Source organism: Monodelphis domestica, chromosome 8 (genome assembly GCF_027887165.1).
Source record: "Monodelphis domestica isolate mMonDom1 chromosome 8, mMonDom1.pri, whole genome shotgun sequence".
NCBI classification, from domain to species: domain Eukaryota; kingdom Metazoa; phylum Chordata; class Mammalia; order Didelphimorphia; family Didelphidae; genus Monodelphis; species Monodelphis domestica.
This window is the reverse complement of record NC_077234.1, coordinates 94,445,412-94,462,136: the sequence shown is the minus strand read 5'-3', so window position 1 is coordinate 94,462,136 and position 16,725 is coordinate 94,445,412. Positions and strand designations below refer to the sequence as shown.

At 40.3% G+C, this 16,725-nt stretch overlaps 1 protein-coding gene across 1 annotated transcript in view; it reads right to left on the bottom strand.

The window, feature by feature from the left end:
- Positions 1–16,725, bottom strand: part of NUFIP1 (nuclear FMR1 interacting protein 1) — a 55,087-nt gene that overhangs the window by 8,956 nt on the left and 29,406 nt on the right. Inside the window, exons 7-9 of the mRNA XM_001369892.4 lie at positions 15,406–15,650; positions 5,950–6,066; positions 1,251–1,483 (exon numbers count right to left, since the gene is read on the bottom strand). Of these exons, the coding sequence (XP_001369929.1) occupies positions 1,251–1,483; positions 5,950–6,066; positions 15,406–15,650 (595 nt within the window). The remainder of the gene's footprint in view (positions 1–1,250; positions 1,484–5,949; positions 6,067–15,405; positions 15,651–16,725) is intronic.

Sequence of the window (16,725 nt, the reverse complement as noted above, 5' to 3'; positions counted from 1 at the left end):
TCATGACTGGAGAGGCTGAGAATTCCTGATGTTCAGAGAACTTTCCCTTCAAGAAGCACTAACTGCCTTCTTTAGCAAGAGGATGATCTACCATTTGAGCAAAGGAGGCACACTGGCTCTATCAAATCTCATTTCCAATGTTAAATAAAAGCAGGGAGACGTGATGATCTTTTAGTTACAAGAAATAGGGATTTAACTTGGTTATAGTAATTTAGGATACATCAAAAAATACCCTAGTTTTATGCTATAGTTTAAAATTATAAAGTAGACTAATATATATAGCACCTTTGTTCTACTCTTAAGTGGCAAAATTACATCTAAAAATATATTAATTGTATGCAGTAGTAAGGGCCATTCTGGCACTGGTAAGAGATTACTTGCCAAAGGAAACCCAGATTTTTCATAGACCAACAAATGAAGGAAGGTGAGAAACCTATTATATGCCTGGATCTATGTTAATGGCTCTTACAAATATTATCTCATCTAATCCTCAAAATAATCCTGGGATGCCCCATTTTATAAAAGAGGAAAACAAGAAAACCAAAGATTAAGTGACTTGCCCAGATAGACACAGTTAGAAAACATCTGAAGTCAAATCTGAACTCAGATCTTCCTGATTCCAGGCTCAGTGCCCCATCCATTGTGCCACTAGCTGCCCAAAATGATTGTTTTTTGGCTTCATGACAGAGATCTGGAAATGCGTTCCACCCTCCTCAAGTCAAGAGGACAATGTTCTTCCTAAGCAGTAGACAGATTGAATCAATGGTGACGTTCTTTCTCTCCAATTTCTGAAGATTCTGACACCATGCAAGGGACTGTTCACCACCAACAACTGGTGCCATAATAACAATATCTGGGCCATAATAAGGAATCCAGATAGAAAAAGGGCAGAAAGGACCCAGGAGTAGGAGTGAGGAGAGGGGATGCATATGAAGATAGCCTTCAAAGAAGACAAATTGCAATGGCTGAGGGGAGTTTTACTGATTTTCTTTTTGCAAAATGACTCTGGTTTGGTGGTGGTGGTTACCAGAATGTGGTATTGATCTCTCTTCTGTCTCTTGTCTGATTAAAGATATGTGTCTTCTTTTTTAGCTATCACTGCCTCAGTGAAATTTGTATTTCCCTTCCACTTGTCATGCCTAACTCTCATACTGCCGTCAGGCTCAGTTTAACTCTGATTATTTATTACTCTTTTAAAAAAGGTCAAGCCTTCTATCCAATATGGCAGACCATGAAGAGAAATCACTTACCATTTCTAGGAGATGTGGACGCCTTTTCTGTGGTTCTGATACTGGCTTCTTTCTGTAGAGGCCTCTCTTATACCTACAATTTTTTCTCATCCAATTTTTCCTTAAACTCTTGGTCTTGGCCACAGGGGAATTTCTTTCCTGTTTCTTGATATCCTCACTTTGATTCTGAGGGACATCACTGAGGATGACCTGGTTTTCTCCTGGAGGGTCTTCTTCTGTCTTGATGGGAGTTTCTAAAACATAAAGCAAAACAAAACTGACAAAATTTCAGGGGGGGGGGGGGGGGAAGAAATAGGCTCTGAGATCAATGAATTAAGAATTTCTTATTAATTTCAAAAAATAATCACTATACATAGATTTTATAAGGTTCTTTAATTGTTATCTAATTAAGGACTATGACAGATGGATGAATGGATGGAATGAAAGGAAAGGGCAGGGAGGGAGGAAGGAAACAATCATTTGATCACCAATTATGTGCCATGCACTGCACTAAATGCTTTACAATTATTATCTATTTTAATCTCATAACAACCCAAGTGGTTAGGTGCCATTATTACCTCCATTTTACAGTTGAGGAAAGTGAAGGAGACAGAGGGTTAAGTGATTCTCCTGGGGTCACACAGTTAGTAAGCATCTAAGATTTTAAGTCAGGTCTTACTAACTTCAGGACCAACACTCTATCAACTGTGTCATCTATGATGCAAAAAGTCATGGAAACCTAACACTTTTTGGCCCATAGCAGCTGGTTTATTTGTGACCATTCTGCATAGTTCTTTCCAAACTCTCTGGTCATGTCCTTCTCCCTCATGTGCATGTAATTCCAGATCTAACATCCTTTTCTCTCTCCCAAGTCATGGGATCATGGGTCTCTTGGTAAACAGCATACGCTGGCTGATCCCCTTTGCTCCATATAGAACCCCAAACAAGTGGGTAGAGCTGCAACCACAACTGGCCTATGAAGCAAACTTGAATGGAAGCAGGAGAAGCAGAGATTTGGGCACAATCTGCTACTAAGAATTCAAAAGCCAACCCCAGCTTGGCTGGAACAAAGGCATTCATTGAGGAAGGATGATGTAAGATTAGCCTTGGTTAAAGTCAAATTATGAAGGATTTTTAACTGCCAAAAAGAGGAACTTCTAATATATCCAAGAGCAGTTGGGACCACTGAAACTTCTACAGCAGTAGAGTGATGAGGTCAGCTCTTATAAACAGAAGAGACTGAGAGCAGGGAAACCAAGTTTACACTGCCTCTCCTCACTTCATCCAGACATCTCAGGCTGTTGTCTAATTTGAATGAAACTATGACCATATTGAGGATGGAGTTGGTGCCCAATCTCATCCCTGTCTACAAAGCTCTTTCTATATCTTAGGATACAGTCCAACACATAGTATGTGCTTAATAAATATTTACTGATTGATACCTATGTCAGTTAAAATTTAATGGCTATGTTTTCATGTTCCTCACAGGTCCCAAAGCAACTATCCATTTAGGGACAGAAGTAGAAATGCTTTTCTGGTACAAACAAGATCATTCTGGACATAAAACTCCCCTGTCTCTGTTGCTTTGTGCTCAGTTATGACAGAAAGGAAAAGAATAGGACAAAAATAGATGGAAGGATAGAAAGTGTGCTGATAGAATGATAGAAAATGGTTTCAGATTCACAAATGGAGGGTTGGAAAGGAAGAATTTCAGTCACCAAAGATTTGGGTCACTCAGTGCTTTGTATCATTCCCTACCTCTTCAAACACTGGTCTCATTCTTCTAAACCAGATGCATGGATAACAGACCAAAGCTTACTGCTGAATAATACTGAAGTGCATAAGACTACTAGGACCTCTATGCCTCTTTCTTGATTTTTGCATCACCTCCTACTCTAGTCATTTTCCTATCTGCCATTAATTCTTCCAATCCAATTTTATAGTTCTACGAGTTCCTTCCTTACCTTAATTACTTTTTGTTTATGCTTTTAACAGCAATGGCCTCAAATTGGCAACTTTGAATAGAGAGATACTAAAGACAATGTACAAGATAGAAGAAAGCATCCTATTAATAATACCCCTTGTTTTAATGGGGATTGGTAACCTTAGGGCCAGCTTTTTTTTACAATTATCCATCACAGGGCTGATAAAAAAAATCTAAGATATTATGTTTAAATAATCATTTCACTTTCACTTGGGCATATTGGATATAAGAGTAACAAAGCCTTTGTTCTTTAGGAAGTGAATAAGGAAACCAATCATCTAAAGGATCTTCTATTAGATTAAAAACAGGGTGGTCAAATTTCAACTGAACGAGTTGAAAATAATACAATTTTGCATGATTACAATACAATTAATATCAACCCCCCACCCCCTTTTCTTTTCTTTAACTAAACTATGCTTTCATCCACATAGGGAATTTTCTCTGCCAATTGGGGATGGGAACTTTCTCTGCAATTTATAGTTGTGAAAGGTTGGCTGACACCCTAAGAAATGAAGCACCCTTGGGCAAGGCGACAGAGTCATTAGATATCAGAGGTAGAACACAGGTCCTCTTGATTTCAATGTCAGCTTTCCATCCATTTGGCTGCTTTTCTAAATGTCTTCTTTTACAATGGAAGACTCCAGCTCATCTCCAAGTCCCAAAATTCTAAGCAAGAAGAGGTCTGAGCCCAGTCAACTCCAAAAATGCTGTGACTCTTCGAAAGTGAGGGATTTTGTCAAGGATCATTCTCAAATGGGTCTCAAAGTTTTCATCAACCTCGCCAACTACATTCAGACCCTCTTTTCATGATACAAACATGAATTTTCTTGTTCTAAGTTCTCATCCTTATTACAGCCCTCTTTTTGATTAAATAACCTTGCCGTAAGAAAAAACATATGAACCCTCTCAGTTACGTATTCATGGCCTCCACTACTGCAGGAAATCTCCCCTTGTGCTAAAATTCTCTCTAGTTATTCACATAGTATTTTTTTTCTTTTTTAAGCCCTGACCTGACCTTGTGTCTCAGACTTGATACTAAGTATTGGTTCCAAGGCAGAAGCATGATAAGGGCTAGGCAATGAGGCTTAAGTGACTTGGCCAGGGTCATACAGGTAAGAAGTGTCTGAAGCCAAATTTGAACACAGGACCTTCCATCTGCAGGCCTGGCTCTCAGTCCACTGAGTCCAATGACCCTCACATAGTATTCTCTCATAATTTACATCTACATGGACAGCAAAACTGTTATACTGGGTCAGTCCAATGGTTCATCCAGAGGATGGGAATAAGCATTTATATAGTAACTATTACTTGCCTAGCATTAACCTAAGTGCTTTACAAATATTAACTCACTTGATCCTCACAACAACCCTGGGAGGTATGTTCTGTTACTATCCTCATTTTACAGGTAAGGAAACTGAGACAAACAGGTTAAGTGACTCACCTTGAGGTGAGAGAGCTAGTAAGTAGCTGAGGTGGAATTTGAACTCAGATGCAGTGCTCTATCCACTGTGCCACCTCTAACACTGGCATTATAAGAGATTTGTTGCCAAGTTGTTTCAGCTATGTTCAACTTGCCATCCCATTTTGGAGTTTTCTTGGCAATGATACTAAAATGATCTGCCATTTCCTTCTCTAGCTCATTTGACAGATGAACTGAGGCAACCAGGGTTAAGTGACTTGCCAAGGATCACACAGCTAGTAAATGTCTTGGGCCAGATTTGAACTTAGGAAAATGAGTCTTCCTGCCTCTAGGCACAGTACTCTATCCTCTATGCCAACCTAGATGCCCATTATAGGAGGAAAAGTAGTTATTACCATGATGAAGTGTAAGAGAAGGAGAGAAAGAAGAGAAAGATGATGTTCACAACATTATATAGACAGAATGTCCCAAAAGTCTTAATAGAGTTATAGAGTTAATGTATTAAAAAGGCTCTAAGACTTTTGGATATTCTGAAGTCATCTTATATATAAGTAGCACTTTACAGTTTTTGAAATAATTTCACATACATTATTTCAGAGTTCCCTTCATGATCTCATCCCTAAAGGCTAAGAATTTATGCCTCATATCTCTGAGTCTTCTAGAATGACTCACTTCTAAATAAAAGATCACTCCCATTTCTGAGGGCATATGCTTTCCTAAAAATGAATGAAGCAAAGCCAAGTTTTCTTTAGTGGTTTCCACCACTCCAGCCTGCCAACCTTTGTAGGCCAATGTGAAAAATTCCTCTCCACCCATAAGAGGTGCTGTGCGTCTAAGGGGTCATTTAAGCTGAGTACCTTTCCAAGGGGATATGCAAAGGGAGTAGAGAAAATGATTCTTTACATTATTTTGCATTCCCTTCACATTCTTTTTATTCTTTGGCTATAATTTTTATCTGTCTACTCTCTTCTTTTTTCTTCCTTCTTTTTATCTAATATACACATCAGGCATCTAAGTGTGTTTATATCTGCATACAGAGATATAAATATAAGATCAGTCTCAGCTTCTTCAATCAGTCTCACTTTCATCCTCCCAGTCTGTTACCACAATCCCCCTTGCCTCCAGGCTTTCTCTTTCTCCCATGTTTAACTTTATCTCTCATGCCAAATTAAAGTGGAATTTTAAAGTCAAAATAAAGGATGTGAAGCCTGGATGCATAGTCCAATCTGAAAGGGATTTAATAAGTGGATTTCATACTGTAGAATTATATTTATTACAAGCAAAAAATCTGATGCAATTAAGCAGGAAGTACTCACCCTCTGGCTCACTCTCTGACCCCGACATGTTCCCATAGTTAGTCATCAACAAGCCCAGAGCTGATGTGACTTCCTTGGGTATGACGACATTTTCTGGCTTCTCTTCCTTGTCAGATTCTGAAAGAGAAGTAAAATAACCTGAGCATCTTGTTGCGATTACCATCAAACTACTAAAACATGAAGTCTAGCCTCCTTCAATGAATTCTGCTTTAGGAATACCATCTAAAATGATTTTAATCTAACCCAGCAGTCAGTGGAAGGCAATCCAGAGAAATTTCGCCTCTTTGAAGGACAAACTTCCAAAGAAGTAGCAATTTTCTCTATACTTGATGCTTTTTACCAAATGGAAGGGACAGAAAAGCAAATGGATATCACACACAGCTTAGGTACACCTCATATAAGGAGGATGTTATAGACTAATTATAGACTTTGCTATTAATCACAGGTCATACAAATGATATAAGAAATGTATTTAACATTATTGGAACAGGTCTTCTCTTCCCCTCCCTCCAGTTAAAAGCAAAAACACAATTCCTATCAAGGAATGCAAAAGTATTTCTATCTTAAAAAGATTTGTTTAGAAGAAACCATAATATTTAAACAATGCTTGGAGTAGAATCTTAGTCAAGGAATTATGTAGAAATGAAGACCTTTGAGACTTTCCATTTTCAGAACTTCTGAAGACTGAGCAAAAAAGCAAAACTTTTTCAAGGGGAAGCGACCAAATCTGGGAATTCGGTAAATATGCAGGCCTATATCAAAAGATGAAGCACTTGCATTGAGTCAAGCAGCAAGCTTGTTGGCCTGGGTCAATAATATCTATGTTCCTTGGCAACTCTGAATACATCTTATTAAGTTTATTCTGGATGACTAGCAAAAACTTGAAGGCTGACAAAAGATTTAAACATAATAACTCACTTCTCTAAGATGGTGCCAAAATCCACAAGAGACCCCAACACTCACTACAAGGGTGAACACCTAATGGGAAAACCCAACTACCTGAAGGAAGAGAAGGATTCCATGACATGAATGCAAATCACTGCCCTCTCCTGGATGGAAAAAAGCAGAACTGTTTGTCAGGTACAACTATTTCCTCCAGAATTTATGCTCAATACAAACTGTTCTCCTAATTCAATGAAAGGAAATAAAAGAAGAATCTGCTGTTTGGAACTTTAAAGAGATTCCACAGCTATGATATTTATATAGACAGTTCCAGGGAAAATAATCATGAGCATAGCTAAGATCCCAGATGATCCCAGATGGGAGAGAAACAAGTAAAGGTCAACCATCATTCCAGTGCATGACAGTGTCATGTCAGAGACAGGGTTTTAAAAATTCTCTATCTTCTCTTCTACTTCATTTACACTTATCAAGAAGTCCACCACAGATAACACTTTCCCCCCATTACACAAGTATATTTTATTTTACAAGTATATATTTAGGGGGCAGCCAGGTGGCTTAATGGATTGAGAACCAGACCTAGAAACAAGATGTCCTGGGTTCAAATATGGCCTCAGATACTTCCTTCCTAGCTGTGTGACCTTAGGCAAGTCACTTGAAAACCATAAGTAGCAAATAACATGCCTACCTGCAATAATTTCTCATCTGAGGGGTCCCAAAATCAATGAATTTACAATCTAGTCCTTATTCCCACATTTGAAAATTATAAACAGGAAAAACAAAACAAAAATAACAATAAACTTCTTCATACAATGTTGAAATACTGTAGATAGAGAAGACCAAGAGGCAAACCTAGGAGAAGGGACAACTTCACAATAAGTAAAAGAATATCAGGAAAAGACAATGGCTCAGCCACAAGGCCCAAAAATAGATATATGAAACAAGAGCAAAACCGGAAAAGTTAATTTTCTAAAAAAAATTTCAAAAATAGGAAACATGAACCAAACCACTTGTTTTTCTAATGAAAAGACTGAGGCCCAAGAAGGCTAGCTAAGTGACTTGTTCAGTCACATAGCTTGCAAATATCTGAGGGAGGATTCTAACCTGCATGTCAGTTGACTGACACGCAAATTAAGCAAGCTTAACTGGGAGGTACAAAGCAAACCAAAAATACAGTCCTGCCTCCAAGGAGATCACAATCTAATGGAGGAGATAGCACAGAAACAATTGTGTCCATCTAAGACAGAAACAATGTGAATGGAAGGCAATCTCAGAGAGAAGACAAAGTTTGTGCAGGGGACTGGGAAAGGTCTCTGGGAGAAGTAAGATTTAAGCTGAATCTTAAAGGAGTCCTGAGAAGTTAGGGTTGAAGAGGGAGAACATTGCAGGCACCAGAGGCAGACAATACAGCAACTGTCCTTGTGGTCAACTGTAGCGCCTACATAGAGGGCAAATGACTAATATGGAAGAAAAGTCTACAATCTATAGACACTTATGTACCATAGCCACAGATCCTCAATTCAACATTACTTTTCTTCTGAGTTGGACAGCATACTAATATATATGGATTGGATGGATAGATGGAGGGAGGGAGGGAGGGAGGGAGGTAGGAAGGAAGGAAGGAAGGAAGGAAGGAAGGAAGGAAGGAAGGAAGGAAGGAAGGAAGGAAGGAAGGAAGGAAGGAATGGAGGGAGGGAGGGTGGGAGGAAGGAAGGGAGGGAGGGTGGAAGGAAGGAAGGAAGGAAGGAAGGAAGGAAGGAAGGAAGGAAGGAAGGGAATTTTGGCACTGATCTAAAAAAATCTCCAAGGATTCTATGGAAAAGCTTAAAAAAGGAGATGAATATATGTAGACAAGTTAACCCTCTAAACTGCCCATGAGGAGGAGGTGAAGGTTTGGGTTGCCAGCAAACCCTATCCCCCATACCCTATCCAGCCCTCTGGACTTCTATGCCTACAGGGAGCAGAGTCCACACTCAGTTCAGAGGAGCTTGCCATGTTACCCAAGCTAAATCTACTTTTCCTTTCAAGTTGTTTGGACACTAAAATGTGAATATGCATGAGTGGGAATAAGGAAATCCACTTTAGGGTGATACTTGACCAAAGATATCACATATCATAATGAAAAACACTAAGCACTCTATTAGCAAAGAGATTTTGGCAGACTCTGGTACTGGTGCAGTAATTCTATAAAGTACCATCTAAGGACAGTAACTTCTAGATGATCCGCATGCTGGTCCAAACTGTGAGGATCAATGTTCTTAAAGCCTGGATAAAATTCTCAGTCAGACCAATTAGAAAAGAGCTTGAGGTAGGGAATGTCATGATTAAAATTCCTTGGAGGATTTATTATTAATTATTAGTAAAAATTAGAGAGAGAGGGAGAACGAGAAAGATCACTAGGCTGCCTTAACTAAAAAAACACTTACACACTTCCTCTACTCCAGCTCCCAGTCAATGCTCAAGCAAAATGTTAAATACTTAAGAAAATGGAGCAGGTCCCATGTCCAGTGTATGATTGAAAATCTGTTACCCTAAAAAAAGAACTACATATTCCAAGAGCCCACTGACTTCCTGTCATTATGTACTTCCTGTAGACAGAGGATAACGGGCGTGGGCTTTAGAGGCTCCTCCTCTCTGAGTAGAATCAGCAGTGACGGTGGTGAGTGGGGATGGCTAAAAATGGCTAACCAGCCATGGGCACATGGTCTTTATTTTGTAGCTTCTTTATTCCTTGATTTCTAATGATCATTAATAAATCTCTTAAAATATAATATTATTGAGATTTAATTTTAACTTTTACACCAACCAGAAAGAGTCTTGAGTGAAACACACCTTTTCATATGAGGTCAATAATGTCCCTCCTTCACACGGGGATAATGCCATCCCTTTCCAGAAATCAGAGCTCCAGGTACCCAGATGGCACTTTTAGTCACATGCCTCACTGGCATCCTGACTCAGGACACATGCATGGGGAAAGGGTACCTTTTGTATTGATGTCACAAAAGAGGAGATTTTCTCCTGGAGTGATTAAACTCTATACTGTGGTTTGAGAGCCCTGGGCAAAGTTAGCCTGACTGCAGCCACTGCCACCAACAATGGCACCAACTAAACAATACAATCACATCACACCATAGCATCATCTCATCATCTCTCTTGCCCTTGGATCTGGTGGGGGATAGAGGAGGAGTCCAGAACAAAGCCTCTTGGGTAGAATATAATTCTGGCAAAGCCAGGATTCCCTTTTCCTCTGCCTATATGCTCCAATGAAGAGTCTAGGTCCCTCCTTCACTCCTAATTTATCTATATTGCAAAGAATATGGATCAGGTCACAGAGTCTCTGGGTTAGAAAGAACCTTGAACACTGACTAGTTCAGTCTGGGCCAATGCATGAATGCTTTCTACCACAGGCCCCACAAATGACTGTCCAATGTCAGCTTTGCTAGATTGCTGTTCCATCTATAGTTATGGAGAACTTATTCTTTCACAGAGCAACTGAATTCCATTTTTTTTTTGTTTTCTGGACAGTTTTACTTGTCTTCTTAATACTGAATTTAAAATGTGCCCTCCCTCACTGTTGTGTTTATACCTCAAAGAGATAATAAGGAAAAAGACTTGTACAAGAATATTCATAGCGGCGATCTTTGTGGTGGCAAAAAATTGGAAAATGAGGGGATTCCCTTCAATTGGGAAATGGCTGAACAAATTGTGGTATATGTTGGTGATGGAATACTATTGTGCCCAAAAGAATAATGAAATGGAGGAATTCCATGTGAACTGGAATGACCTCCAGGAATAAATGCAGAGTGAAAGGAGCAGAACCAGAAGAACATTGTACACAGAGACTGATACACTGTGGTACAATTGAATGTAATGGACTTCTCTACTAGTAGCAATGATCCAGGACAATTCTGAGGGACTTATGAGACACTAGCCACATTCAGAGAAAGAACTGTGGAAGTAGAAACAGAAGAAAAATAACTGCTTTATCACATGGGTCAATGGGGATATGATTGGGGATGTAGATTCTAAATGATCACCCTGGTGCAAACATCAACAACATGGAAATAGGTTCTGATCAAGGACACATGTAAAACCCAGTGGAATTGTGGAATTATGTGTCAGCTATGGGAAGTGTGGGGGGAGGGGAGGGAAGGAACATGATTCTTGTAACCAGGGGAAAATGTTCTAATTTGACTAATTAAATGAAAAAAAATGTTTTTAAAGTGCTCTCCCTGAAACTTCCATCTCCTGGATCCCAATTGCATCTTCTGGAGCTGAGTTTAATAAACCAAATCCTTTAGCACTTCAAATATTTGGGACAAGATTCTTGGATCTGTCCAAGTCTCCTAGAATCCCCCAGGGTACCCCTGACAGATATTTCCCTTGCCTTCCAGTGAACAATTTTATAGGATTTAGAGCCGAAAGGGTCCCTGAAGATCATCATTGAGTCTAAACTGCTCCTTTCACAGATGAGTAAACTAAGATAGTAAGTAGTATGTTTCCCTTAAGTCTTCTCTTCTCCAAGTTAAGTATTCCTAATTTGGCTAACTAATCCTCACTACAAATGGTTTTGCTTCTCTTCATACCCAATAGTTCCCCTTAGTTTGCAAACATCTCCCTTAAATGTGACATGCAAAAATGAGTATAATGCTCTGGCTATGGGAGACCGCCATTCTTGTTCCAGATAGTATGCTTCCATTGACAAACTTTTAACCTATCCATTCTTATCTCCCCATATTCTTCTTTACCACCTACCCTTTCACCAAATTGGATAACTCTCTGTCCTCCAAATGGAGAGTAAGAACAACAAACTTAAAGGTTTGTAAAGTACTTTTATATTTATCATCCATTTGATCCTCACAACTACCCTGAGATAATCATTTTACAGCAGAGAAAACTGAGGCATGAAGAGAGGTTAAGTAATATGCTCAGGATTACACGGCTACTAAGTGTCTAAGGAGTTAAACTTGGGTCTTTCTAAATTCTAGAAGCCACCTCGTCCCACCACCTCATTATTATAAATGAAGAAACTGTGGTTCTGAAGGATTGCAGTGCCAAAGGTCACACAGGTGGTACTCATCAAAGGTACTCATCAAAGTTCTCATCCGAGAACTCTGTCCACCAGACTTCACTGTCCTCCTAAGTTCTTGAGCCTTTGTTTACTTGGTTCCATGTCTATAAACCTAGAGTCAGCCTCACTGTCTTCCTGGGCTCTCTGCATTAGGATGCTGTCTCAATCCTCTCAGAAGGTGAGCAGAGAGCCAGGGAGCCCAGCCATGAACAGCCATCAGGGTATCCACTAGAGAACATGGGGAAGGGGGGGGGGGTTCCCCTCAACTCAAACCAAAACTACCCGTTTCTTGGGATCATGTAAAGGGCAGAAATTCCAACAGGAATACAAAACTAGATCTTAAGGCTTCCATGTCAGAGCCTCGATGAAAGGTTCACAGATTTAGAACTAAAAGAACCTTGGGTCATCTAGTCCAATGCCCTCGTTTTATAAATGATGAAATCGGAGGTCTGTAGAGTCGGGGACTGACCCACAGACACAAAGAGAATGGGGATTCAAACTCAGATCTACTAACTCCAAATCCTGAGATGTTTCCCACTATATCACAAGGTCTAGTTTCACACACTAAATAAATATGAAAGAATAGTTCTGTTAGGTGGCAAACAAGACAGAGAACTAAAATTGGGGGTCAAGGAGAACTGAGTTCCAATCCTGCCTCAGATACTTTTGAACTATTGTGGACGAGAGAGGTACAGACTACACAACAAGGACTTGATTTACAAGGAAACCTCATGCAGGAAGGAAATGGAACTTTGGCTGACAATGGGGGATCGGGCTAGAACCTCCAGCCAAGAAAAGCATATGGACAATTGCAAAAGAGTTCTTTTCCCTTCTGAACTGAGAGGGGGAAGAGCAACCTCGCTGAGCTTAACCTGCTGTGATCCTTCATTGATCTAAAGACATTAGATTAGCCATCTTTCCTCAAAACTGGTGGATAGAGACTTTTTCCCTTTGGGGAAGATAAGAGACTATCCACTGTAATAGATGGTATTTTGAGGGTGTATAATGAGGGCATACTAAATAACTAATGGATCAAGTTTTGCCTGCCCTCCTCCCTATTCCTCCCTTTTCAGAAGCCTTTCAGCTTCCCTACCCCCACCCCCCTTCTTCTGTGAACCATGAGATTTCAGAGGAAATACCCCTTTCTCTTCTTTTCTCAAGTAAGGGTTTATTTGGGGAAGACAGGACAAGGGTAGAGGATAAGGTAAGAGGGGTAAAATTTCCCTATTCTAGAAGGACAACTGTCTTTCTTCTTCCTCCTCCTTCAAATCAACCAGCCAGCAAAAGCCAAAAGCCCTTCAGCTTCAGCCACCATCATCAGCCAAAAGCCTCCTAAACAGTCACCGTTGGCTTGGCTCCAAACTGCTTTTCCCTGTCACATTCCAAATGGAATATTCATTTGACTGACAGATGCTCCATCCTCAGCTTTCTGTCTCTTGCATGCATTTTCTTATAATTTCTCTCTTCCACACCACCCAGAAGATTTTCCATTGATATCTTCAAAAGCTATATCTCTCTATATTAAGAAATTACACCAGCCTGACTCCACAACTTCATCAGGGTCTCAGGTCCCCAGACCTAAGCCCTCAACCCCTGAAGGGAATTTAGGTTGAAATAGAAATAAGAACTTCCTAATTTTTCCCTCTTCCCTAAACCTACCAATCCTGAATCTCCAAACAATAAATAGATCTTATAAATTACAGAGGAACTAGATATCTCATTCTTTAAATGTACTAAGTGTTGGTTTACAAGTTCTCTCAGTTTCTCTCCATGCCTCTACCACATAAGGAGATCAAGATAATATCCACCCAGGGAAGAAAACTGAAACCAAAGACTGAAGGGGATTTCCTCTTTACCTTTCAGCTTTAGACATAGATCCAACTTCACCTTCTCCAGGGCAGCTCTGCCTAAGAAAGGAAGTGGTGCTTCTCTTTATCTATTCCCTCCCTCTCTGAGACCTGTCAAGCTTTGGTTCCTGATCCCCAGCTAGTACACTGTGTGTCTCTGGGCAAGTCCGTCAATACCCTCTGAGTCTCAAGTTTCCTTATCTGTAAAATAGAGATAACAGCACCTACCTCTTTAAGGTTGTTGTGAAGATCATGAGATAGCACATATAAAACTCTTTGCAAACCTTAGAGCCCTATGTAAATGCTAGCTGTGATTATCATCAACCTTAATCCACTAGCTTAACAACCCACCCCCCAGGGGTGATGACATTCTCCTGGTCCTCCAAGATGTCCCTGTAACTGACATCTACCTAGCCTTTTAGAGAATGATTTAATAGGATTTAGAGCTGACAAGGCACCAAGAGATTCTCTGGTCCAAACTCTCATGGCACAGATGAGTAAATGGAAGACTTGTGAACTTAAAAGTATTCTGAAAAGGGCTCACAGGCTTCCCTAGACTGATTGCCAAAGGGGTCCAAGACCCACAAGAAGATCAAGAAGCCCAGATTTACCCTGGGGTTTCTGAGAACTGGAATAGACTACTGAGTGGGCCCAGTATACATTGTCTTTTGAAACTGATCACCTTTAAACTCATATGCGGTTTTCAATTAAAAACAAAAACTAGCATAATTTGGTCCAGCAGCAAAATAAGCAATGGAATAAAAGCCAGAAAGTAAAAATAACCCAAATCCTTTTTATATGTAACTTGAAATACAGAGTGACTCTAAACAAGAGTTAGAGATGGTTTTGGACAGGACAGCCTAAAACACATAATTCAACAAAAAGGGCATTAAACCCAGGGTCAGCAGTCTGGTCAGGGTCAGCAGTCAGAAACTGGCTGTCTGACCTGATACCAGTCTGCAAAATGAAGGAGGTGGATAAATTACCTCTGATAAATGATCCCTAAGATCCCCTCTAACTCCAGAATCATACTATTTACATCTTAAATGTCAACTGACAACTTTCTTCTGCTCAGAATATTTTAGAGAGGGATGCCTAATGACAACTCCTGGCAACACATTCTTTCCAAGAGCTGCACCCTTCTGCCTTGAACACAGCAGCTGGACTCACGCTGTGTGAGCATGGGCAGCTGCCTTGTCCTCTCTGTTCCTCAGATCTGTAAAATGGAGAGTAGACTTGAGCTCTACCTAGACTCATGATCCTGTGTGCAGCAAGGACAAGCAAGGTGAGGACTCAAGGGGTCCTCCCCAACTGGTGAATGGTTGAACCAGCTCTAGCATACTAACATAAAAGAATGTTACTATGCAATAAGAAATGATAAGAGAACCTGGTGAATATGGCCTGATGAGGAATGAAGGGTGGGGAAAACCAAGGAAATTCTTTCTACAATGACAATGAATTGGAAAGACTAAAGAATACTCCATTCAAAGCAATGACCAAGGACAATTCCAGAGGCCCTAATCATGAGTCAGGTTCCCTGTCTCCTGATGAGGTGCAAGACCCACAACCATCTGACAAGGGGCAGGAAGTATGCAGATGGCACTGAGGTGCTCCCGCATTTACCCTCTGACTACTCACCAGCCTCACTATCAGCCAGCATGCCCAGGGGATCAACGTCTTTCTGGTAGACTTCCGTCTGGGCCACAAGTGGCTCAGGTGCTTGGGAATGGTCTGGAGGAGGGCCTATGGTCATGTTTTCATGCATTTCTGGCATTTTCCGGCCGCCATGCCATTTCTGCCACTTCTGCCACTTCCTGTGCTTCCCATACGGCTGCTTTCCAGCCACGTCACTGTGCGGCTGTTTCCACTTCCTCTGCATCTTTCTGTAGATAAGAAATAAGAAACTTCTTAATAGCCAGAATTTTGTTTTCTAATTCTCTAAAATGAAGAAATGCAATACAGAGCAATGGGTCCATGTGGCATCTGATGCCCCACTCCCTGAAAGACTGTAAACCTTTTTAAGAGGAGGGACCTTAACTCACCTCACCTCACCTCAACACGGTGCATGGCACAGAATTTGATTTACTAAAGGCACACTGATCATCTCAGGAACATATGAAGGGCAGAAGATGCACAATGCTGGCTTATTTTAAAGTAACTGTTTTTTAAACACCAGTAAGACAGATTAGTGAAATCCAGTGTAATAAACATTAAGTATTTACTGTAGGAGGTATGTACCAGGCCAGGAGGTAGGAAGTTTAGATATGATACAATACATCCTTACAAATTTTAGAGTGCACTGAAAAAAATAAGCTTTTGCTTTGGACTCCCCTTAGGAGCAATGCCTAGTTTACTGAAATAGGCCAACAAAAATAACCCCCAAACAAAGGGATCTATGAAGAACTTGTAAACAATCTAAAGTCACAAAGTGTTACAAGCAAAGTTTTGTTTTGTTTTTTAAACAAATATCCATTACAAATATTTTCTATAATGAAAAAGTGGCACAGATTTGCAATAAGGCCTAAGGATACCTGTGCAATTTTGTAGTAGTATCCAATGAGGAACCTTTCATCCTTAATACTAATGAGTATCTGATGCACCTTTTTTTTAAACTGTCACCTATCTATAAGTCTTCCTTTTATGAACCCCAACCATTCATCGATCCTATGGTATTTCCTTGTCTCCAGACAGTCACAAGAAGCAAGGAAAGGGCAAAGCACCAGCAGAGAAAGCGAAAAGCCTGCTCTCTATCCTAGGAGAAGCAACCTCTAAACAAGCAGGGTAGGAAACAGGCCCTATTCGCAGCCTGATCCACCTGACATGCTAAGAACAGCTTCTAAGATTGGTCTATCAGGGAGACCTACAGTCTCACTGAGTCTTGTAACCTTCCCCAACTGCCTTGGACATCCTGCCTGAATGCTGGACACCTGAAGCTCACTTCAGTCGTGGCTGTTCCTG